This window comes from Pristis pectinata, chromosome 2 (genome assembly GCF_009764475.1).
Source record: "Pristis pectinata isolate sPriPec2 chromosome 2, sPriPec2.1.pri, whole genome shotgun sequence".
Classification (NCBI taxonomy): domain Eukaryota; kingdom Metazoa; phylum Chordata; class Chondrichthyes; order Rhinopristiformes; family Pristidae; genus Pristis; species Pristis pectinata.
Genome location: NC_067406.1, coordinates 96,665,509 through 96,678,429, shown reverse-complemented (window position 1 = coordinate 96,678,429; position 12,921 = coordinate 96,665,509). Strand labels below are relative to the sequence as shown.

Here is a 12,921-nt window from a genome sequence, read left to right as displayed (position 1 = left end):
GTCCCTGCCTTTCCAAGTGACCATAAATCCTGTCCTTCAGAATCTTCTCCAACAATTTCTCCACTATTGATGCAAGGCTCACTGTCCTGCAGTTTTTAGGCTTCTGCCCTTTATGAACAAGGGGACAATATTGGCTATCCTTCAGTCTATAAAAATCTCCGTCATAGCCCCAGCAATCTCCTCCCTTGCTTCCCATAGCATCTTGAGATAGATCTCATTAGGACCTGCGGATTTACAACCCCCCCTCCCCCCCTAATGTGCTCAAATATTCTTAGCATTTCCACCTTCCTGATACAGATACCAGTACAATATCAGTGCACCAAGACACAAAATGCTGGAGGAACTCAGTGGGTCAGGCAGCATCTATGGAGGGAAATGGACAGTCGACATTTCAGGTTGAGACCCCTCATGAGGACTGGCCTTATAATATCAGTGTACCCCTCCCTTAATCCTCCAGCCTCCATATCCTTCTCCCGAGTGAATACCGATCAGAAATATTCATTTAGGATCTCACTCATATCCCATGGCTCCATACATAGATGGCCACTCTGGTCCTTGAGGGGATCTATTCCTTCCTTAGCTATTCATCCGAGAAACATGGCAATACTGAAACAATGACAGTATTTTCCCTGGCAAGCTAGTCAGCTCTATGAATTACCATCCATGATATTTGGCAGTTAATTTGTTTTTAAGGTGAAGGAAAACTGTGCAGTAAAACAAAATATAAAATGCACATTTCCTCAGAGAGGGAGGGAGGGAGGGAGAGAGAGAGAGAGTGAGGAATAAAATAGCCTATTTAATATCAATAATGCCAAGCTAAATATTAAAATTGGTATCAACCATATTTTTCAAATTTCATTTTTGTCTTTGTAAACTGCAAGTTCAACTCAAAACTTCTTACTGTATTCTGACGTCCCATTTCGGCTTTCTCAATCCTTTGATGCAAACTTTGTTTCCTTTCAGTTCTTTCAATGAGCTGGAAAGAAAAGGAGAAAATCACCAAATTTATTAAGCATGTTTATCTACAAATATGGTTTTAAGATTGCAGAGTCTCATGAAGAAATAATAATCTTCATTGCACCATTGCGTAACACAATGATCAAAACAGACAAAATGCACGTTGAGCCAAAGGAGAGAATATTTGGCACATGATTGTCTGGGTTTGACATACTGTTGGGTAGAACCAGCAAGAAAGATTCAACTATCATATTACATCCATCATAATTCTTCCAAATCCTGTTATGCTGAGTGTGGGGTTTCAGGCAGTAAGATTTTATTTGGTTTGTGTCTCTGTTAGTTTGTTAAACACTCTCTACCCTCCCTCTCTGAGATTGCAATCTCTTCAGAGGTTCACCCCCAGTCTAACATCTCTCTGAGATCTTCTCCATTTCTAATCTCCTGATCATCTGCTCCACATTGGTGTCTGTGCCTTCAGCTACCTGGGCATCAGGCTTTGGAATGTCCTTCCCAAACCTCTCCTCCTTTAACACACAATTGAATTCTTTGTCTAAGCTCCTGGGCACCTCCTTCTGTGGAGTACTGTCACACTTTGTTAAATACATGTTCTGGTGAAGTAGGTTGGATGTTTAACTCTGTGATGGAGCAGTTATTGTAACGGCAGAGTCTGTAAGAAACTTTATTAAAAAACTAGACTGCACTGTATAAATAAGTGTGAGGTTAGGGGTTCAAGAACTAGAGGGCATAGGTTTAAGGTGAAAGGGGAGAGGGGTGAGAGGTGAGAGGTGAGATTTAATAGGAACTTAAGGGGCAACTTTTTCACCAAGAGGTCAGTATATGGAATAAGCTGCCAGAGGAAACAGTAGAAGCAGTTACATTAACAACATTTAAAAGGTACTTCGACAGGTACATGGAGAGGAAAGGTTTAGAGGGATATGGGCCAAACACGGGCAAATGGGACTAGCTTAGATGGGAATCTTGGTTGGCGTGGACCAGTTGGGCCAGAGGGGCCATTTCCGTGCTGTACGACTATATTTAGCTATTAATTACCAAGCATTAGCATTCAGGCATCCGAATCTTCCAGAGCCATTACTTTACTGTTGTCCTGCATAGCAAAAGTAATTGTCTGCATAACACATTGCAGCCAGCAACTGAGAATATAAAAGGATAAATAGATGATTTACAAATGGATGATTTAAAAGAAGTCATCTTATTATCATGGAGACACTGCTTTCTGCAGGGACTACTCTCTCCTTGACTCCCTGGTTTGCTCACCCTTCCACGTCCCCAGGCACTTTCCACTGCAACTGTAGGACGTGCAACACTTGCCACTACACCTCCTCTCTCACTGCAATTCAGGGATCTAAACAGCCCTTCAAGGTAAAACAAAGATTCACATACACCTCCTCCAACTTTTGTGCTCTCAAGACAACTCCAACTAAATTCATGCCCTTTAGTATTAAACATTTTGACCCCAGGACAAAGATACCGGCTGTCAACTCTACCTATGCCTCTCATCATGTCTCCCCTCAGCCTCCACCGCTCCAGAGAAAACAACTCAAGTTCGTCCAACCTCTCCTGATAGCAAACGTCTTCTAATCCAGGAAGCATCCATCTTCTGCACCCTCTCCAAAGCCTCCACATCCTTCCTATAATGAGGTGACCAGGTTTGAATGCAATACTCCAGATGTGGCCTAACCAGAGTTTTATAAAGCTGCAATTTTATTCCTTTCCTCATCTGCTTCCACCTATCATCCACTAGCCGCCGTCTCCTAACTCCACCCCTCCCCGTCTATGACCTGGCTCCACCTGTCCATCACACTCCTCCTCACCAGGTTCCATCTATCACTGACCAGATGCTGCATCACCCCACCCTCACCTATTTATACTGGCTATCTCCCCTCTACATTCTCAGTCCTAATGCAGCATCTTGGCCCAAAATGTTGACCATCCTTCTGCCTCCACAGATGCTGCCTGACCGGCCGAGTTCCTTCAGCAGTTTGTCTTTTTGCAGTTTATTAAGTATGGCTTTAATAGAGCTGCAAAACAAAAATAGAAACAACAAAATTTTTAAATAACTTAAAGGAAAACTGTTAATCCCAAATGGTCCAGGATAAATATGCTCCCACAAAGAAAGAGGTTGAGACTGCTAAATCTAAAGCAACCTAGACAACACGATGCATTCAGGGTACGCTAAGGCGAAAGGGGAAGCATTTGTGAGAAATGGAACTGAGTACACTGAAAAGCCAAAAACTGTATAAAAAGTGCAAGTAAAACTAGCAAGTAAAATCAAAAAAAAGTCAAAGATCTTTTGTGATTACATAAGAGGAGGGAGAAGCAAACTGCTCCTTGCATAGCCCACTTCTACCCGCTGTCCAAGATACACATGTAGGACTGTCCAGGCAGACACATTGTTTCAGATCCATTGCTCTTGCCCCATTGAAATTACTTCTATCTACCTTGATTCCCTCCTTTCTTCCCTGATCCAGTCCATTATCACTTACATGCGTGGCATTGCAGATGTCATTTTGACCGTTTCCAGTTTCCTAATCGCTTTACCATGGATACACAATCTCCGTACTCTGCCATATCACATCAGTATGATTTGAGTGCCTTTTGTTCATCCATTGAACAGAGGCCTAACTGGTTCCCCTCCACCAATGCAAAAGTTTGCCTGGCTGAACTTGCACTTTGAGCAACAACTCATAGTGCCGTAGAATTATACAGCACAGAAATAGCTGTTCAGGCTCAACTCGTTCATACCTCCTTCAAATCTATTCATTTTTTTCCAGATCAAATGTGTAGCTTGTTAATTTTGCTTTTCTGGGAGTCAGGAGCTGAGAGTGAGAGTGGGAACTTGTGAAAAGGCAAGTCTCATTGATTGGCTAAATGCAGGGCACCTTAACCAATAAAAGGAAGGCGAGGTTAAGTGGAACGGTCACTTTGGAGCAGCCATTGTGACAGTGGGCCAGTGTAAGAGTGGGGGAACTAAGGCTTTGGCTCAAGGGGCTTTGGCGAGGAGGCACAGGTGAGCAGCTGGTAAGGATTTTATTTTCCTATTAATCTGAGACCTTTTACAGTGTAGATAAAATGGCAGTCAGGGCAGTGGAATGTCCCTACTGCAAGATGTGGGAAGTCAGGGAACTTCATGGTCTCCCTGATGACTACATCTGTGGGAAATGCACCCAGCTGAAAGTCCTGACAGACTAGGTCGAGGAACTGGAGGTGCAGTTGGATGTACTCAGATTCATCCAGGATTCTGAGGATATCATAGATGAGAATCTTAGTGAGGTGGCCACACCTCAGGTGCAAGCTACAGATAGAGGGGTGACCACCAGGAGTAGAAAGGGGAGGATACAGACAGTGTAGGGGTCCCCTGTGGCCATTACCCTCACTAACAAGTTTACCCCTTTGGATACTGTTATGGAGTCATAGAACAATACAGCACGATACAGGTCCTTGGCCCAATGAGTCCATGCTGATGATGGTGCCCACCCATCTAATCCCAGTTTCCTGTGTTCTTCCCATATCCCTCCGAGCCCTGCCCCTCCATGTACCTATTCAAATGCTTCTTAAATTATACTATTTCCTCTGGCAGCTCATTCCATATACTTACCACCTTCTGTGTGAAAAAGTTGCCCTTCAGATCCCTTTTAAATCTTTCTCCTCTCATCCTAAATCTGTGCCTCCTAGTTTTGGACTCCCCTAACCTGGGGAAAAGACTGCTACCAATCACCCTATCTATGCTTCTCATGATTTTATAAACCTCTACAAGATCATCCCTCAATCTCCTACTCTCCAAGGAATAAAGGCCTCTCCCTAGAACTCAGACCCTCGAGTCCAGGCAACATCCTCTTAAATCTTTGATGTATTCTTTCCAGTTTAACCACATTTTTCCTATAACAGGGTGACTAAAACTGTACACAGTATTCAAAGTGTGGCCTTACTAACGACTTACACAACTGCAACATAACATCCCAACTCAATGCCCTGACTGAAGGCCGGCATGCTAAATGCCTTTTGCATCACCCTGTCTACCTGTGACAATGCTTTGCATTTGTACTCCCAGGTCTCTCTGTTCCATTATACTTCCTAGCGCCCTACCATTCATAGTATAAGTCCTATGCTGGTTTGACTTTCCAAAATGTATCACCTCACATTTATCTGTATTGAAAATCCATTTGCCACTCCTTGGCCCACTTCACTAACTGATCAAAATCCCCCTGTAATCTACAATAACCTTCTTCACTATCAACAACACTTCCTAATTTTGTGTCATCCACAAACTTACTAATCAAGCCTTGTGCATTTGCAAACAAATCACATATATAAATAACGAATAACAGGAGTCCCAAAACCGACCCCTGTGGCACACGACTAGTCACCGGCCTCCATTCCAAGAAACAACCTTCAACCAGTACCTCAGAGCCAATTTTGAATCTACCTGACTAGCTCTCCCTAGATTCCAGACTAGCCTACCGTGCAGAAGGCCTTGCTGAGGTCCAAATAGACAATATCCATTGCCCTACCCTCATCTACCTTTTTAGTTACCTCTTCAAAAAAACTCTAAAAGGTTTGTCAAGCGTGACTTTCCACGCACAAAGCCACGCTGACTTCTCCTAATCAGACTCTGTCTATCCAAATGCTAGTAGATCCTGTCCCTCAGTATTCCTTCCAGTAACTACCGATGTGAGGCTGACTGGCCTGTTAGTTCCCTGGCTTGTCCTTGCTACCTTTCTTAAACAACTGAACAACATTAGCCACCTTCCACTAGAAGTTCACTAGTGGCTAATGATGAAGTAAAAATCTCCACAAGAGCCTCTGCAATTTCTCCTCTAGCCTCCCACCAAGTCCTAGATGCACTTGGCCATTTATCCACCTTGATATGCTGTAAGGCCGCAAATACCTCCTCCCTGGAAATACGAATGTCCTCCAAAACATTTCCACTAGTTTCCTTTAGCTCTTGAGCAACCATAATTTTATCCTCTGTAAACACTGAGAAGAAATATTCATTGAAAATCCCACCCATCTCCTGCAGCTCAAGACATAGGCAGCCCTGCAGATCTCTATGAGGACCTACTCTTTCCTTGGCCACCCTTTAACTTTTAATATAGCTACAGAACCCCCTTGGGATTTTCCTTAACCTTATCCGCTAGATCCACCTCATCCCCTCTCTTTGATCTCATGATTTCCCTCTTAAGAGTATTCTTAATTTTTTATAGTCACCAAGACCTCCTAAACACAATGTATGTTTCCTTTTTTTTCTTGAGCAGAGCCTCAATCTCTCTTGTCAGTCAATGTTCCCTAAACTTAACAGGATTATCCTTCACCCCTTCACTCTGACAGGAACATGCTGCTCCTGGACTGGCACTCTTAAAAGCCTCCTACTTGCCATTCATTCCTTTCCCTTCAAACAGGCACACCCAACTGACCTCTGTTAGGTCTTGCCTAAATCCCCCAAAATTAGCCCTGCTCCATTTTAGGTCTCTAACTTATGGATCTGTCTGCCCTTTTCCATCACTTTCTTAAAAGTAACAGAGTTATGGTCACCCCCTATTTGAGGGGGGGGGGGGGAGGGGAGGGGAGGGAAAATGATCTCTCAGTGACCAGCACCAGTGCCAGGTTAACGGCACTGTGCTTGGCTCTGAGGCAAAGGGAAGGGTGAAGTCAGGCAGAAGGGGACTCGATACTGAGGGGCGCAGATAGGCGGTTCTGCAGCCATAATCAAGACTCCAAGATGGTGTGTTGCCTCACTGGTACCAGGATAAAGGATGTCTTGCAGCAGGTACAGGACATTCTGAAAGGGGAGGGTCAGCAGCCAGAGGTCATGGTCATTGAAGTACCAATGACATAGGCAGGAGCAGGGATGAGGTCCTGCAAGGTAATTTTAGGGAGCTGGGTAGAAAGTTCCGGGGTTGTAATCTCAAGACTACTACCCGTGCCAGTAGCTAGTGAGGTGCAGTTCAATAGGTGGCTAAGGAGCTGGTGCAGGAAGGTGGGCTTCAGATTTATGGATCATTGGGCTCTCTTCCAGGGCAGGTGGGACCTGTAAAAACAAGATGGTTTACATCTGAACTGGAGGGGAAACCAATATCCTCACCGGGAGGTTTGCTAGTGCTACTTGGGAGGGATTAAATTAGATGGGGACCACAGCAACAGGTGGTAGGGTTTAGCGCAACAAAGATAGCGTGACAAATAAGACTGAAAGGAAGGACAGCAAGGGCCAGACATGGTGGGTCTGATGGGCTGAAATGTGTTTATATCAACGTTAGGAGTATTATGGGTAAGGAGGATGAATTTAGAGCCTGGATCAATACATGGAATTACGATATTGTTGCTATTACAAAGACCTGGTTGAGTGAGGGACAGGACTGGCAGTTCAACATTCCTGGGTTTTGTTGTTTTAGATGCGATAGAGAGTGGGGTAGAAGAGGTGGAGGGGTTGCACTACTGATAAGGGAGAAGATCACAGTAGTACTCAGAGAAGACATACTGGAGGGTTTATCCACAGAGGCAATTTGGGTACTCAGAAATAGGAAAGGTGTTGAATGGGATTATACTATTGACCTCCCAATAGCCACTGAAAGGTGGAGGAACAGATATGTAGACAGGTTATGGAAAGGTGCAGAAAAAACAGGGTTGTCATAGTGGGGGACTTTAACTTAGTATTGTATCTTCATACAAGAAGCTTAGACGGGGCAGGATTTTTTCAGTGCATCCAAGAGGGGTTCTTGAAACAGTGTGTGGAGAGTCCAACTAGAGGAGAGAACATACTGGACCTGGTTTTGGTAAATGAGCTAGGCCAGGTGACAGACGTGATAGTGGGTGAATATTTTGCAAATAGTGACCACAACTCATTATGTTTTAAGATAGTTATAAGGATAAAATTGGATCTCGCAGGAAGGTACTAAATTTGGGGAAGGCAAATTACAACAGGAGCTAAGGGGCATTGATTGGGAGCAGCTGCTGTCAGATAAGTCCACGTCTTACATGTGGGAGCTGTTTAAAGACCAGCTGATCAGAGTTCAGGATCAGCATGTTCTGGTGAGGAGCAAAGATAAGGAGGGTAAAGTCAGAGAACCTTGGATGACTTGAGTGGTCCTAAATTTAGTCAGGAAGGAAAAGGAAACGTATGCAATGTTTAGGAAGCTAAAATCAGACTGGGCCCTTGTGGAAAATCAAGACAGCAGGGAAGTGCTCAAGCAAGTGATTAGGAAGGCCAAAGGGGGCCATGAAATGTCCTTGGCGAGCAGGGTCAAGGATACATCCAAGGCATTTTATAGTTATATTAAGATAAAGAGGATAACTAAGGAGATGGTAGGTCCACTCAAGGATAAAGTAGGGAATTTGCGCTTGGAGTCAGAGCAAGTGGCTGAGGTACTAAATGAGTACTTTGTGTTGGTATTTGCTGAGGAGAAGGATTTGGAGGATAGTGAAGGCAGAGTGAGGCATGCTAATGTGCTGGGACATTTTGAGATTAAGGAGATGGTTGTGCTGGGTCTTCTGAAAAGCATTAAGGTGGATAAGTCCCCAGGGTCTGATGGCATATATCCCAGAATATTGAAAGAAGTGAGGAGATTGCTGGGCATTTGACAAGGATCTTTGTGTCCTCAGTAGCAACACGCAAAATTCCAGAGGACTGGAGAGTAGCAAATGTTGTGCCTTTAAGAAGGGAAATAGGGATAATCCAGGTGCACCTCACTTTGGTGGTAGGAAAGCTATTGGGGACGATACGGAGGGATAAGATTTATGCACATTTGGAAAGGCATAGCCTGCTTAGGGACAGTCAGCATGGTTTTGTGCAGGACATGTAATGCCTTACAAATTGGATTGAGTTTTTTGAGGAGGTGACACAGGTGTTTGACAAAGGTAGTGGATGTTATCTACATGGACTTTAGTAAAGCATTTGATAAGGTCCCTCATAGTAGGTTGATTCAGAAGATAAAGATGCATGGGATCCAGGGTGAATTGCAAGTTTGTATTTGGAACTGGCTTGCTCACAGATGTTATTCTGGTTGCACGTCCGTGACTAGTGGTGTTCCACAAGGATCGATGCTGGCACCTCAGTATCAATGATTTGGATGAAAATGTTAGTGGGTCGATTAGCAAGTTTGTGTATGACACCAGGATTGGTGGAGTTGTGGACAGTGTGAAGGATTTTCAAATAATACAGCTGGATATAGATCAGTTACAGATATGGGCAGAGAAGTGGCAGATGGAGTTTAATCCAGGCAAGTGTGAGGTGTTGCACTTTGGGAGGTCAATTGAAAGGAGAAAGTATACAGTTAATGGTAGGCCCTTTAATAGCATTGAGGTAGAGAGCGATCTTGGGGTCGAGGTCCATAGTTCACTGAAAGTGACTACTCAAGTGGTAACGAAGGTGTATTGAATGCTTGCCTTCATTGGTAGGGGTGCTGAGTATAAGAGTAAGGAAGTCTTGCTGCAGCTCTATAAAAGTTTAGTCAGATCGCACTTGGAGTGTTTTGTGCAGTTCTGATCACCCCATTATAGGAAGCATGTGGAGTCTGTGCAAAGGGTGTAAGAATAGGTGCCTGGATTAGAGGGTATGAGCTATAAGGAAAGGTTGGATAAACTTGGGTTGTTCACCCTGGAGCCTTGCAGGCTCTTGGGAGACATAATAGAGGTTTTTAAAATTATGACAGATATAGATAGGGTAGTCAGTCAGAATCTTTTCCCTAGGGCAGAAATGTCAAACACCAGAGGACATGTTTTTAAGGTTGGAGGGGGAGTGTATAAAGGCATCGTGAGAGACAAGTTTTTTTTCCCCTACGCAGAGAGTGATAGGAGCCTGGAATGGGTTACTAGGTGTAGTTTAGAAGCAGGCAGTTTGGTGGAGTTTAAGAGGCTTTTAGATAGATCTGTGTACATGAAGGGAATGGAGGGATATGGACGATACACAGAAGGACATATAATATAAATTGGCATCAAGGTCAGTAGAATTTCGTGGGTTGAATGGCCTGTCCAGTGCTGTACTGTTCTACATTCTGTGATAACTCTCTTTGGCCCAAACTAGTCTTCCTGTGGGATGTGTGGAACATTTCAGACCCACTCAGGCTCTGTCCAATTCTTTTCTTGGTACATCGACTGTATTGGTACTGATTCCTACACTCAAAAATTTTATTACTTTTGTTGTCAATTTCTTCCCTGCTCTTACCTTCACATCGTCAATCTCTAACTTCTCTCTTCCAGTTCTGGATCTTTTGATCTCCATTTTAGAGGATTAGTGACAAATATTCAATTCAAGGCCACAGACCCCCATAGCTATCTCAACTACATTTTCTTCTACCCAGACACTCATTCCATTTTCTCAATTTCTCCATCTCAGTTGTAACTGCTCTGATGTTGAGAGTTCTGAAACACTGTCCATCTTCCTGAACTGTGACTTCTACTCAACCATAGCTGAAAGCCACTGACCACACCTCATCGATTTCCTGCACCTATGCTCTCACATCCTATCCAAAGATCCCCAGAACCCCACTTTGCATGCCTTCAGTTTCCGCATTCAACTGATCATCCTTTGCAATTCCCATTGCCTTCAATGAGATTCCACCATCAGGCATACATTTCCTGCCCCTTCCCCTTCAGCATTCCAAAGGACAAGTCCATGGCTGGCTCCTCCATTTCCACCAAACACACCCTTTCTTACGGAGACACAGGAGATTCTGCAGATGCTGGAGTCTGAAGCAACACACACAAAAAGTGCTGGAGGAGTTCAGCAGGTCAGGCAGCATCTATGGAGAGAAAAAAACAGCCAATGTTTCAGGTTGAGACCCTTCATAAGGACTGAAACATCAACGGTTTATTTCTCTCCATAGATGCTGCCTGACCTGATGAGTTCCTCTAGCACATTTTGTGTGTGTTACACCCTTTTTTACAGTGCTTTATCATGCAAATGCAGGAGATAGAAATCAGGAATTCAAACATCTTTGTTTGCATCAGAACTGATTAGTTCTGGTACAGGTTATCCATCCCTAATAAAAACATAGTATTACATAATCTTTGCACTGTACTGCTGCTGCAAAACAACACATTTCATGTCACTTAAATCAGTGATAATAAATTTGATTCTGACAGTTCTTCTGTCGCCATTTATACTCTTTTTACTTGCTGGACATTTCCCACAACTGTGTACTTCACAGTTTTTATATGTTTCTTTGTGTTTTCTCTCCCCAACTGCCGTATTTGACTATCAACCAGGTGACTTCATCAGCACCTTATCACCACAGCAACACTGACCTCACCAAATCAGTTATATTCCCTTTATCCTCTCCATGCCTCTCCCACCCTCTCTGCAGTTTAAAAGTAACTTGTTTTCACTCTTTCAGTTCTGAATAAGGACTTCTCACCTGAAACAGCAATACTATTTCTTTATTTATTGATGTTGCCTGATGTACCAAGTTTTTCAAGCATTTTATATTTTTATTTCAGATCTCCAGCAACTGCAGTTTTTTTCTTTTATTGCTGCAGATGCTTGAAATCTGAAAAAAAAAGTTGACATTTCAGGTCAAAGATCCTTCATCTTTCTCAATTTTGTAGCTTCGTGAATGTCTCATTAGTCAAGAAGCATTTGTAACACTTGTACATTTGAGCAATTTGTAAACTTTTTTAAGAAGCAAAAATGGATAAGTTATTTAAAAATTTCTTAAACTCAAGTACTTTGGTGATATCCAACACTACATTTACCTGACTTTCCAACTTTTCCAATTTTTGTTTCCGAACGTGAAGAGCTTTACTTGGAAATGCCCAGAAGTAATTAGAAGTTCCGATTCGATCAGTGTCCACCAAAGTATCATCCACCAAACTCTGTAAGACTTCCTTCACTGATATCGAAGCTAAAATGGTTAAAACACATGAAACATGAAAGCAAAAATATGATAAAGATTTGTATTTGCTTCTCAAAGCCAACTAAATATTAATCACATTTAAAATAAAGCTGTGAAACTTTGTTTTTCCACCACCAATGTACCAATGGAAAAAAAAACTGCAGATGCTGGAAATCTGGAAAAAGAAACATAGAAAATACTGGAAAACAACACCCATGGAGAATAAAACAGGATTAATGTTTCAGGTCAATGACCCTTCATCAGAAATATTTCACGAGCTCATTTTGACCAATCCGAAACAAAAACCGAAGGTGGTTCATCAACAATGTTGCAGTGAAGGAACACAGAACATTGTGACCCCTTGGATCTGCAAATCTTTTCCTTTTGATTACTGGTTCCCTGTTGAACACAACAACTGTATTTGCCTCCACTATTCCACATGCTAGTGTATTCTAACCACTTATCATTTTTGGTTGATTCTTGATTCCATGTCCTCTGGTTGTTGATGCAAAGAGTTTCTCTCTGCATCTAGACCCTCCATGATTTTAAAAACCTCTATCAGATTCCCCCTCAACCTCCTCTATTCCAAAGGTAAACCCAGTTTCTCTCGTCTATCCACATAACTAAAATCTTCTAACACTGGAAACATTCCATTAAGTCTCTTCTGCACACACTCTAAAGCATGTTGACATCCTTGCTGTTGGACTCTATGTAACTATTAATAAGTTCTTGATCCTATGTTTTCCCAAATAGCTTTCTCAACCATCTTCAATGATTCCCAGATTTCTCTGCTCCTGTAACCCTTTTCAACTATGTTTTCTAGTTTATATTGCCTGACACTGGGGACTGTGGAAGCTCTGTACATATGATCCACACAGCAAACAGCATACAGTAAAAATCCAATCAACTACTATACAACCATCTGGGAATCCTTGTGTTTCAGCACCATTTTGTGCTTGCTGCATCCCCTTCCTGCTAGCCAGAGCCCCGGTTCCTGCGCTTCCTTCCAACTGACCAAGGCAACAGTTTCCACACTCCCTTTCCACTTGCCGGGTCCCCAATTCTTGTGCTCTCTTTTCACCCACCAGGGCCCCAGTTCCTGTGCTACCTTTTAAATTTA

General features: G+C 43.0%; 1 protein-coding gene across 2 annotated transcripts in view; it reads right to left on the bottom strand.

Moving 5' to 3' along the window:
• mnd1 (meiotic nuclear divisions 1 homolog (S. cerevisiae)) overlaps positions 1-12,921 on the bottom strand; it is a 91,994-nt gene that overhangs the window by 45,057 nt on the left and 34,016 nt on the right. For both annotated transcript variants that reach the window (XM_052042336.1, XM_052042345.1), the window contains 2 exons: positions 11,662-11,810; positions 902-976 (listed from right to left, as the gene is read on the bottom strand). In XM_052042336.1, coding sequence (XP_051898296.1) covers positions 902-976; positions 11,662-11,810 — 224 coding nt within the window. The remainder of the gene's footprint in view (positions 1-901; positions 977-11,661; positions 11,811-12,921) is intronic.